The sequence below is a fragment of the Belonocnema kinseyi genome, chromosome 5 (assembly GCF_010883055.1).
Source record: "Belonocnema kinseyi isolate 2016_QV_RU_SX_M_011 chromosome 5, B_treatae_v1, whole genome shotgun sequence".
Taxonomy (NCBI): domain Eukaryota; kingdom Metazoa; phylum Arthropoda; class Insecta; order Hymenoptera; family Cynipidae; genus Belonocnema; species Belonocnema kinseyi.
The window spans coordinates 20627072-20638032 of NC_046661.1; the positions used below are offsets into that span (position 1 = coordinate 20627072).

General features: G+C 29.8%; 1 protein-coding gene across 3 annotated transcripts in view; it reads left to right on the plus strand.

Annotated features, from left to right (window-relative positions):
* Positions 1–10961, plus strand: part of LOC117173214 (neurogenic protein mastermind) — a 758065-nt gene that overhangs the window by 74725 nt on the left and 672379 nt on the right. Inside the window, exon 1 of one of the 3 annotated variants that reach the window (XM_033361668.1) lies at positions 3265–3285. The exons of the other annotated variants lie outside the window; for them this stretch is intronic. Coding sequence (XP_033217559.1) covers positions 3283–3285 — 3 coding nt within the window. The 5' untranslated portion in view covers positions 3265–3282. Of the gene's footprint in view, positions 1–3264; positions 3286–10961 lie in introns of those variants that run through there. 3 annotated transcript variants of the gene reach the window in all.

Genomic DNA, 10961 nt, shown 5'->3' on the forward strand with positions numbered 1-10961 from the left:
ATGATACTTTTTCCATTAGTCCTAATATGGAGAATTATACTTCGGAAGACCCCTCCCCCCACCTAAATGTATCACGTATTTTATGAATTGCCCTGTACGATAAATAAAAACAAAATTACGATACCTATTGGAAATTGGTTTAAACAATTTGGGTACAAATTTGATCTCTTTCTTGAGTGAAGAACTTTTTTCTATCAATTTGTTTTCGTACCTTTTGTCGTTTTTCCACAAATTTTTCATTCTTATTTTTAATGTAATTTTTATGATTAAAACCAAAGCGCTTTCGGATAAACAAGTTTTGTTAAATAATGTTTTTTTTGTAACTTCTGTCGTTTTTCCAAAAATATATTTTTTTAAATATTATTTTTCACAAATGCAACAAAAACTACGCGTTCTATGAAGAAGTGATTATCAAACAATTTGTAGATCTTATTTGGGGTCACAATTTTTTTTTATTAATCTTTTTCGTATCTTGCGTAGTTTGACTACAAAATGGAATTTTCGATTTTTAATTATTTTTTGTGCAATCAAAATTTGAATTATCGATTTTTGAATAAAATCCAAAATGTTGTTATGATCATCTTGCAGGGCTCTTAAAAAATAATGTTTTTCTTTTCTTGGCTTTTTTTATATCGTGCTTTGTTTGGCTTAAAATTTGGATTTCCTATTGATTTTTTAAATCTTATAAATGCTATAACTTTGAGAATTTTCTTTTGATCGTAAAAAGTAATTGGGATACATTATGTGGCTTACAAGGTTCTATAAATAGCTGTACATAAAATTTTTAAATATTAAAAAATGGTCACAACAATGTTGAAAATGCTCTAACTTTTTTAATTTTTATCCAAAATGGCTGGCTAATGAACTTGTAATTTTTTCTTACGGCCTAAAAAAAGCGTGCCAAAGATCGATTTAATCCGTTCATTTTTCGGGAGTTATCGTGTTTACGGACGGACGGACAGACACACTGAAAGAAATAGCTTAAGACTAATGGCAATCCGAATTAGAAAGAAAATTGTGCTGTCTCAGCGATACGAACTTGGGGGCCATCCATATACCACGTCGACAATTTTTCACCACTTTTTGACCACCCTCCCCCCCTCGTTTACAGCCGTGGAATTGGGGCAAACCCCCCTTCCCCCCACTATGTCCATGTGGACGTATTTTATGAAAATATAGATATTATTAGTTTTCAAAATGTCCGGGAGCTCGCGACAATTCCATGGACGTCATTTGAGTACTCACTAAAATTTCAGATTCTTTTGTTTTCATATGTCAACAGTTCGAAACTCGTTGACTGGCTAACAGCTGTTAGTGCATTTTACAACAATTTATCGTTATACTGATCGGAAATTCGAGTGAAAAAACGTCATTTTATTATTCTTTAAAGCCACGGAGAATGATTGTTTGGATGCTAAAAATTAACAATAAGTTTGACTGGCAGCTCCTCAGTGGTGCCAAAGTTAACTAGCAGACTGTGAAACATGTCAAAAATTCGAGTGAAAAATCTTAATTTTAGTACTCTTGAAACCCATTGTGGATGATTTTTAGGTGCAAACAACTACCAAGAAGTTTCACTGGCAGCTCCTGAGTGGTGCCAAAGTTGACTGGCAGGCGCTGTCAAACATGCCAAAAATTCAAGTCAAGAAACGTGATTTTAGTACTATTTAAACCCATTGTTGCGAACTGTCAATATACGTAACAAGTGAGATTTTCGTAGTTTCCTTTTTTATACACATATTCGTTTTATAAAAGTATCCTATAGATGAACATTTTAGTTAATGAAAAGGACCTGATTTAGTTAATGAAAAGTTGCTGATTAAAATGTCAGTCAACTTTGGCACCACTCAGTAGCTGCCAGTCGAATTCTTTGTTACTTTTTAGCATCCAAACAATCATTCCCCATGGGTTTAAAGAGTACTAAAATGACGTTTTTTCACTCGAATCTTTGACATGTTTGACAGTCTGCCAGTTAACTTTGGCACCACTCAGGAGCTGCCAGTCAAACTTATTGTTAGTTTTTAGCATCCAAACAATCATTCCCCGTGGATTTGAAGAGTACTAAAATAAAGTTTTTTCACTCGAATCTTTGACATGTTTGACAGTCTGCCAGTTAACTTTGGCAGCATTCAAGAGCTGCCAGTCAAACTTGTTGTTAGTTTTTAGCATCCAAATAATCATTCGCCTTGGGTTTGAAGAGTACTAAAATAAAGTTTTTTCACTCGAATCTTTGACATGTTTGACAGTCTGCCAGTTCACTTTGGCGCCACTCAGGAGTTGCCAGTCAAACTTATTGTTCGTTTTTAGCATCGAATCAATCATTCCCCGTGGGTTTCAAGAGTAATAAAAAGACGTTTTTTCACTCGAATTTTTGACGAGTTTAACGATAAGTTGTTGCAAAATACACCAACAGCTGTTGGTCAACGAATTTGAAAAACAATGAAAACAAAAGAATCTGAAATTTTAGCAAGTACTAAAATAACGTCCATAGAATTTTCGCGAGCTCCCGGACTATAAGAAGTCCAAAAGCAGCGATGAATTGACTGAAAAAATTCGAATTAGCTTAGGAACTTGAGCTTAAACATGATTTGACTTTCAAAGAAAAAGTCGTTAAAAAATGGAAATAAAAATAAAAATTATAGTATGCGCTGGCACAATATAGAAGTTGGAGTATACCTTTGTCTCATTTCAGTATACTTTCCACAGATTTAGGAAAATGTGTGTCCACGTATATTCTAGCTTGACCCCCCTCCACGGTCCCCCTCGTGGACAAGCGTAGAATTTTGCCAAAACCCCCTTCCCCTCCCCTAAAGTGTCCACGTGGTATATGGATGGCCCCTTGAGAATTATCACCTACGTATAAGAAAATCACCAAGCCTAATATGACAAAGAAAGTTTGTTTGACTGAAATGATAGTCGAGAAAAGTGTAATATAGTCCATATGATTAAAATATTCAAATATTATAATGCAGGTAAAAGCATTCTATGCCTCGGTTTCATCGCCGTATTGAACGTATACTTTTATCAACTATCCATTTAAAAGAACACTGCGTTTACGTGTTGTATTGGGCATCCGCTGTTTGCTTGATTCAGCCATACCAATCGATGTATTGTACTGTGCGCGCAATTGATCAGCCTGTGAGGTACGCGTCGACTCGGCATCAGTCGCCGCCTTTAAGGCTTGTGCTTTGTTAGTTTTGTGTGTCTTACTCGTAATTATGGATGACTTCATAGGAAATAAATTGCTAGAATGGAATCTGGCTAAATTTATAACACAGTTTTATGGTAAGTATTAATTATTATGTGTCAAGAATATCTTTTATTGAATGCGATTATCAAACATAACCTCACGTGTACAGTAAGTTCGAAGCATGAAAACGCGTAAACAAACTCATTATATTATTATTGTCGTAATATTTTATAACAAATGAGATCAGTGAAGAGGCTTTTGAATACCTTACTCCAAAATTTGTACAAGAGTTATTCTTGAATAAGGCTGGACCTACAGCTATTTTTACAAACAAGTGTCAAAAATAAAAATCATCCCTTGCTGATAAAGGAAATGACACATTCGCTCTTAAACCTTCTGAAATGTTACCAAATGTAAGAATATTTATGTACATTTCGAATCTAATTACTTTTAGTCAATATAAATATTGATTATATTTTCTTGGGCTTCACGGGCTTTCCATTTAGTTAGCATTAAATACAATTTATTCCCCTGATAGAATGCATTTCAAATCAGACAGGTTTTGCACTTTCATTAGCAGAATCTTCGAGTGAAAAAATATGTTGTGTTTTCAGAGAAAATTAACCGAAACTTAGTTTTTTGATTCACGAATAAAGATAGAAAGTTGTTTACACTGTCTGGATTAATTTCAATCAACTCCGTTCTGAGTCACGACACCATCAGGGATTGATTTTAAGGAGTAAATATCGCTAAAAGGGAACGCTAAAGGGAGTACTCACTATTTGGAAATAGACTCAAGTATTCTGAATAGACTTGATGGCAAAAAAACGAAACCTGAATTTCTTAAATAAATTAATTTGAACAAGTTTAATTAGACAAGGAAATTAAAAAATTGATAATGAATGATTTTCTGCTATTAAAAAGTTGATGATTGTCCAATTAAAGTTGCTTAACTCATCAATTAATTTATAAATTTATGAGCTGAGGTTTACATACAGGCTTCTGTATGAATTCTTCGTCTGTCAATTCCGATTCATATACAATTTTGATCCACTTTGTCTGGTTGCTTTGTTTATGCGACACACGACTATCTAGAATTCTGAATTTTAGAATTTTCGTGTTTTTGAGTTCGCACACGTTTACTTGCGGCCATGATGTGGCGAACAACCGCTGTTCGCAAGTTTTCTGCGAACGCAGATCCGAACATAAACTTCGTAAGAAGTCCAGCCATGACTCTTTAACTCCGGATTCAGCATGGGTTAATATTTTGTTTCTATTTTACTCTGGAGTAAACTATGCGGAGTTGAAAATATTCGATACTGAGTCGATTTTATACTCCGAAAAATGGTACTCTTGACTCCGCTAGCCATTTTCTTTTCAAATTTTTAACAGCGTATGGGTTCTGAATGTGCAGCTTTGTGATGGCAGTGCAGTGCAATAATTAAACTTATGATCAAATCACTGTTACGCAAGAAATAACATTTTGAATATTTCTGACTTTAATCAATGTTGGCACGTGGTCCGGTACATCACGACCAGTGTAGTAGAAAAAAAATTAACCTTTCGATGACAACAGTGATTGAGTCGGCTTGCTTCTGGAGTTACTATTGTCATTGAAAGGGTACTTTTTTCTACTACTTTTCCTGCTATGCTGGACCACGTGCCAACACTGATTGAATTCAGAAATATTCAACATTATATTTCTGGCGTAACAATGCACGGAGAAAAATGGAAGGTCTGTTTGGCCATATAAATGTGCAGCCAGACCATATTGCAGGGTCGAATATAGGGCAGCTCTTGAATATGGCTAAAGCGACTATATCCAGAAGATAAAAACAAGAGGTCCAATTCAAAAATCTCAAAAATTCGACTCGTTTGTTTCGGACCGTCATTGTGAAGAGTCGGTTTGTAAATCTCGGATGGTCGATCAGATTTTCTCAGACATTCGACTGGATCGTATTTAAAACAGGTACTTACAGAATAAGATATTTTAAATGAATCTTAAATAGATGCACTCACTTTATACGGGAATACACGGAGAAAAATGGATGGTCAAAGTTATATGGTCGAAATTTAGAGGGCCAGAAAGTATTTCTACATGGTCGAACGCTCCTTCGAATTTTTTTTCGACATGGTTAAAAAGACTCTTATTTTATCGCCAGTCTGACTTTTATAAGAACATCAGACTCGCTGTCAGGGATAACTAAGGTATCCTTTTCGGCATGTTCAATGCGCACATATTGTTACGCACTCATTTCGACAATCCACGAAGGAGCGATTTTCTAATTCAGGGTCAAAGTGATTTTTTTGGGTTTGAGTGGGGTATGATACTAGGATCTACACGGTGAAAAATAGATACTGAAAAGTAGATACTAAAAACTTGGCTATTTAACCATAATATATAGATATTATGGCATAACATCTAATATCTTCTATTCAAGACACAAGATATTAAAGGGCAATATCTGTTTACAGTACTAGTCCGATAACTTGCCGGTTTTGACTTGAAGTTTCCCATGTAAAAAGCATGGAAAAAATCACTTTTTTGAGTTTTTAGAATAATTTTAGAGGGTTTAGAGGTGACGGGAAAGTATGGAGGCCTTTTGAGAATTATCCATCGAAGAATTTCATGTATCAGACATATGGGTTGGAAACCCCTAACACATCCCCACGAGTATCTAAAAACTACCCTTAAAACGAAAAATGTCAATTCTTCATAAAATCGACCTTTTGAGCACTGTTTTCTCGTATTTTTGCACTTAAAATTATTACTATTGGTCTAGTGGAATATTTATTATCATTGGTTGATTAATTATTTAAACAAATTGAATTTGAATAAATAATTTTTTTCGAAAATTTGCCCTCCCCCTCCCCTAAAATTATTAATATTAGTCTTGTGGAATATTTAATAACATTGGTTTATTAAATTTTAATTGTTTATACAAATGTAATTTGTTCAAATAATTTTTTTTGACACTTAGTGTTTTTCCTCAAAATTATCACTATTGGTCTAGTGGAATATTTATTAACATTAGCTTATTCATTTTCAATTATTGAAAGAAATGGAATTTCTTTTAATAATTTCGTGTCGAATTTTTTCAAAATAAAAATTATGACCGTGGGTCTTGTGGAATAGTTATCAGTAATAATTAATAACTGATCAATAATTAATTTATCAGTTATATTTAAGTAATAATTTTTATTTAAACTAAACAAAAATTAATAAAAAAATGTTGATAAATATTCCACTGAAGAAATATTAATAATTTTCATTTTAAAAATATTTAAGCAAATCGCATTTTTTAAATAATAAAAAATTAATAAACGAATGTTAATCAATTTTCCAATAGACCAATAGTAATATTTTTAAAGGAAAAAAACGAATTTTCGAACAAAATTGTTTAAACAAATTCCATTTGTTTCATTTATAAACAATCAATGAACCAATGTCAATAAATATTCCACTAGACTACTAGTAATCATTTTTAGAAGGGAAAACGAATTTTCGAAGAAAAAAATTATTTAAAAAACCATTTGTTTAAATTATTAAAAATTAATTAACCAATGATCATAAATATTCCACTAGACCAATTTTAATAATTTTAAGTAAAAAAAGACGAGAATACATTGTTCAAAAGGTCGATTTCATGAAGAATTAACATTTTTTGTTTTAAGGGTAGTTTTCAGGTACACGCGGGGGTGTGTTTGGGGTGTCAAAGCCATATGTCTGATAGATGAAATTCTTCGTTGGATAATTCTCTACAGGCCCCTACACTTTCCCGTCACATTTTTTAAAACCCTCTAAAATTATTCTAAAAACTCGAAAAAGAGATTTTTCGCCATGCATTTTACATGGGAAGTTTCAAGTCAAAACCGGCACTTGTTAAAATCGAAAAAAATTTGCCATGCATTTTTGGACCACCCTAATGGTCATTTGCTTGATTTTTGCGCGTCATTCATGCGCGTAAAAATTTAAAGGGTATAGCTAATTGGCTGTTATTAGCATAACGGACTCGTAGACCGCGTGGTGCTTTCTGTTTAAAAAAAGTTTTTACCCACGATTTCCATGTAAAGTGAGAGCATTTATTGAGGATTAATTGAAAATATCTTATTCTGTAAGTACCTGTTTTAAATACATAATTATAATGTTAATATTTTTCATAAGTTATGTGAGATTTAAGACATTTAATTATAATCTTTTTGAGGTTAATGTAAGTTTGAAGTAGATTATAATTATTTCAGTATTCACTGTTAATTCTAGCATTAATCGATTTAGGACAAACTTGAATTGTATTCATTGATTTAAAACTAAATATTTTTTTTTCAGTTACGACATTCACTCCTGATATTCATTAAAGGACACATGACAGGGGCAGGGTCCCACTCGTGCTCCTATATGCAATTAATGGATTGCTGGAACTGCAGTGAAAAAAGAATCAATATATTTATAGGTAGTTAGTCATTATTAAATAATTATTTTTTATACCTGTTTTTATTATCTGTTCCATTCCTGAACTGTTTAATTCAAAATTTATGTAGTTTGTCGAAAATTAGTCTTTTTTGGTAGAAAAGTAATAATTTCCAAATAAATATGTACCTATTCCATATTTGTTTAAAAATTAAACAATTTGTTTCATAAACCAACTATATAGTAGAAAGTTCAAATTTTTGTAAAAGATAAGTTTTCATTATAAATAATGCTTTTAAATGAAAAATTAGTTTTTTGAAATCAAAATTTACGTGTTCCATTTTTGCCTAAAAATTTACTTTTTTATTTATAAATTCAATTATGTGGGGGAAAATGTATTTAATTTGTGGGAAATTTCTTTTTGGTACAAAATTGATCTTATGAACTTAAAAGTAAACTATTTGGTCAAACGTTTATGTATTCTCATGAAAATTAATTTTTTCAAAGGAAAATTTAACTGTTCCATTTTTGTTAAAAAATTAATCTTTTTAATTAAAAAATTTAACTATTTGGCTCAAAATGTATGTAGTTTTCTATAATTTTTTTTTAGAAGATTCAACATTTTTGTAGAAATGCCATGTCTTTGAATGAAAATTAACTTTTTAAATGAAAATTCAACTATTTCATTTATGTTGAATTGTAATTTCTTACCATTTTTTTTTGTAAGAGATTTATAATTTTAGGAGAAAAATCAACTGTGAGTTTGGTGTTTATTAATCAAAGTTTAGTCCTAGTTTGGTCATAGTGAACTAAATTAATTCACCAAACCATAGGTTAATTTATATACCAGTTATTAATATACAGGGGCTCGAAGTTTTTATTTTTCACGCGTTTCTTCACCTTCACGTTAGTTTAAATTCTTTTAGGATGATCTGATTGGACTTTTTTAGTAGTGTTTTGGAAAGCTCTTTTAAATTACTTTCAGACTATTATAACGATATATATAAAAAAAAGTTTTAAACCATTTTTTTTGTATAATTAAAATTGATTTTTTGAAAAAATACATATTTAAAAACTTTTATTTTGTTTTTATTAAACGAATATTTTTTAAAACTCTTTGAAGTCATGTAGAATGAAAAAAAGTTAGACGGAAATGTTCTCTTGTTAAAATTAAAATTTTTATGTTCATTATGAATTATATAAAACGTTTGGGATGAAACATATAACGTAATTTATATGCTAAAAATTAATTTTTTAATTTCAGGTTTATTTCTTTGAATTAAAATTTAATTATTTTGATGAAAATTCGTTTCATGCCAGGTTGAAAGTAAATCTTTTACACTGGCAGTTAATCTGTTCCATTTTTAGTGAACGATTTATCTATTTCAGGTGAAAATTAATCTATTTGGTTTAAAATTTTTCTTTTTAGTTGAAAGTTTAAACTTTTGTTTGAAAATTCAAGTATTTTATATAAAATAAACTTTTATTGTAAAAATGCTACTGCTTTATAGAAAATTCGTCTTTTTGCTTTAAAAATTAAACTACTTAGTTTGATAGTCATATTTTAGGATTGAAAATTCGACTTTTTTGTAGGTAATTTGTTTTGTTTTTTTGCATTAAAATTAAATCATTTCACAGAAACTTAATGTAATTTTTTCAAAATTCGTCTGTTTTCGTCGAGAATATATCTTCTCGGTTGAATATTCGATGAATTTGTTAAGAATTCATTTTTACTGTTAAAAATTGGTTTATCGGAAAATTGAACTATTCCATGTTTGGTAAATAATTTATCATGTATATTGGATAAGTTGGAAAATAGTATTTTTGGATAGAGTATTAATTTTCTTGGCCGAAAATTGAAAATTTTTTTTGAATATTCAACTATATGGTAGAAAATTAACGTATCTGGTTATAAAGTTGTGTTATGGGCAGAAAATGATCCCTGTTTGTTGATGTTTCTACTTTTTGATTGAGAATCCTGTTAAAAATTCTTATTTTTTTCTTGAAGCTTCATATCATTGGTTGAAAATGTAACTATTTTGATTAAAATTCGTTTTATCTTTGGTTGAAAATTAATCTTTTAAGCTGACAATTATGCTATTCCATTTTTTGATAAAAAATGTATATTTTTTATTTGAAAGTTTAAATTTTATATTGAAAATTTAAGCGTTTCTTTTTTAATTAATCTTTATGGTGAAAATTATACTGTTTTGTAGAAAATTAATCTTCTTGATTTGAAAAGTAAAGTTTTTAGTTGAGCAATCATATTTTCTGTGTTACAAATTAAACTTTTTTGTAGATAATTTATCTTTTCGGGTTTCAAATTAAATAAATTTTTAAAAGTTTACTTATTTTTTTTATAATTCTTCTTTTTTTGGTAGCACATTAATCTTCTTTGTAGTTATTTTTTTTGTTTGGTAAATATTTAACGACTTTGTTGCAAATCTATTTTTATTGTTAAAATTATTGTTTTTTTTAATCCACAATTTTAGCTATTTCATGTTTGGTTGAATCTTTATTCGGTGTATTAAATAAGTTTAAATTTGGTATTTTTTCATAGAATATTTAATACCCTTATTTGAAAATTCATCTTTTTGGTTTACAATTGTTTTTTTTTTCAAAGTAATTTTTTAAAATAGAAAATAGAATTCAAAATAGATTTTTTATCTGAAAATTCAACTATATGTACCATTTTCAGTTGAAACTGTATCGTGTGTACTGTATAAGTGAAAAATTGTACTGCTGGGTAGCAAGTTTACGTATTTGATTAAAAATTAGTCTTTTTGGGTAAAAAAAAAACTTAAAAAAGAAAGAACAGAAGTGAATTTTTGTTGCGGGTAATTTTCAAGTAGATAAAGTTGAATTTTTTTGCATCGAAACAAAACAAGATCCAATAGAGTTGTAACAGGTAAAGTTTACTCTGAAATCGCTGCAAAGATTAAATTTTTTCTTTCTGTGAATCTACTTTGTTAAAAATTAAACTTTTTGGTTCAAAGTTAAATTATTTTGTAGAAAATTGGACTTCTGTGGTAGAAAATTGTTCTTTTTTGTTGATAGTTTAACTTTTTGGTTAAGAATCTTGTGCAAAATTGATAATTTTTTATTGAAAATTATCTTTTTTATTGAAGATTGATCTTTTCTGTCTTAAGAATCCACTTTTTTTCCAACACATTTGACTTTCTACCTTAAAAACTTAAATTTTATTTGAGTAAAAAAAAATTATTTAGTGAATTTTATGCTAATTTATTATTTACTTTTTTTCTAGAGAACTTCCCACTATTTACATAGTAGTACTTCATACCAGTTTAGATATAGCGAATCAAAAGTTTTTTAAAAAATTGTGTGTGTGTGTGCGTGTGTGTA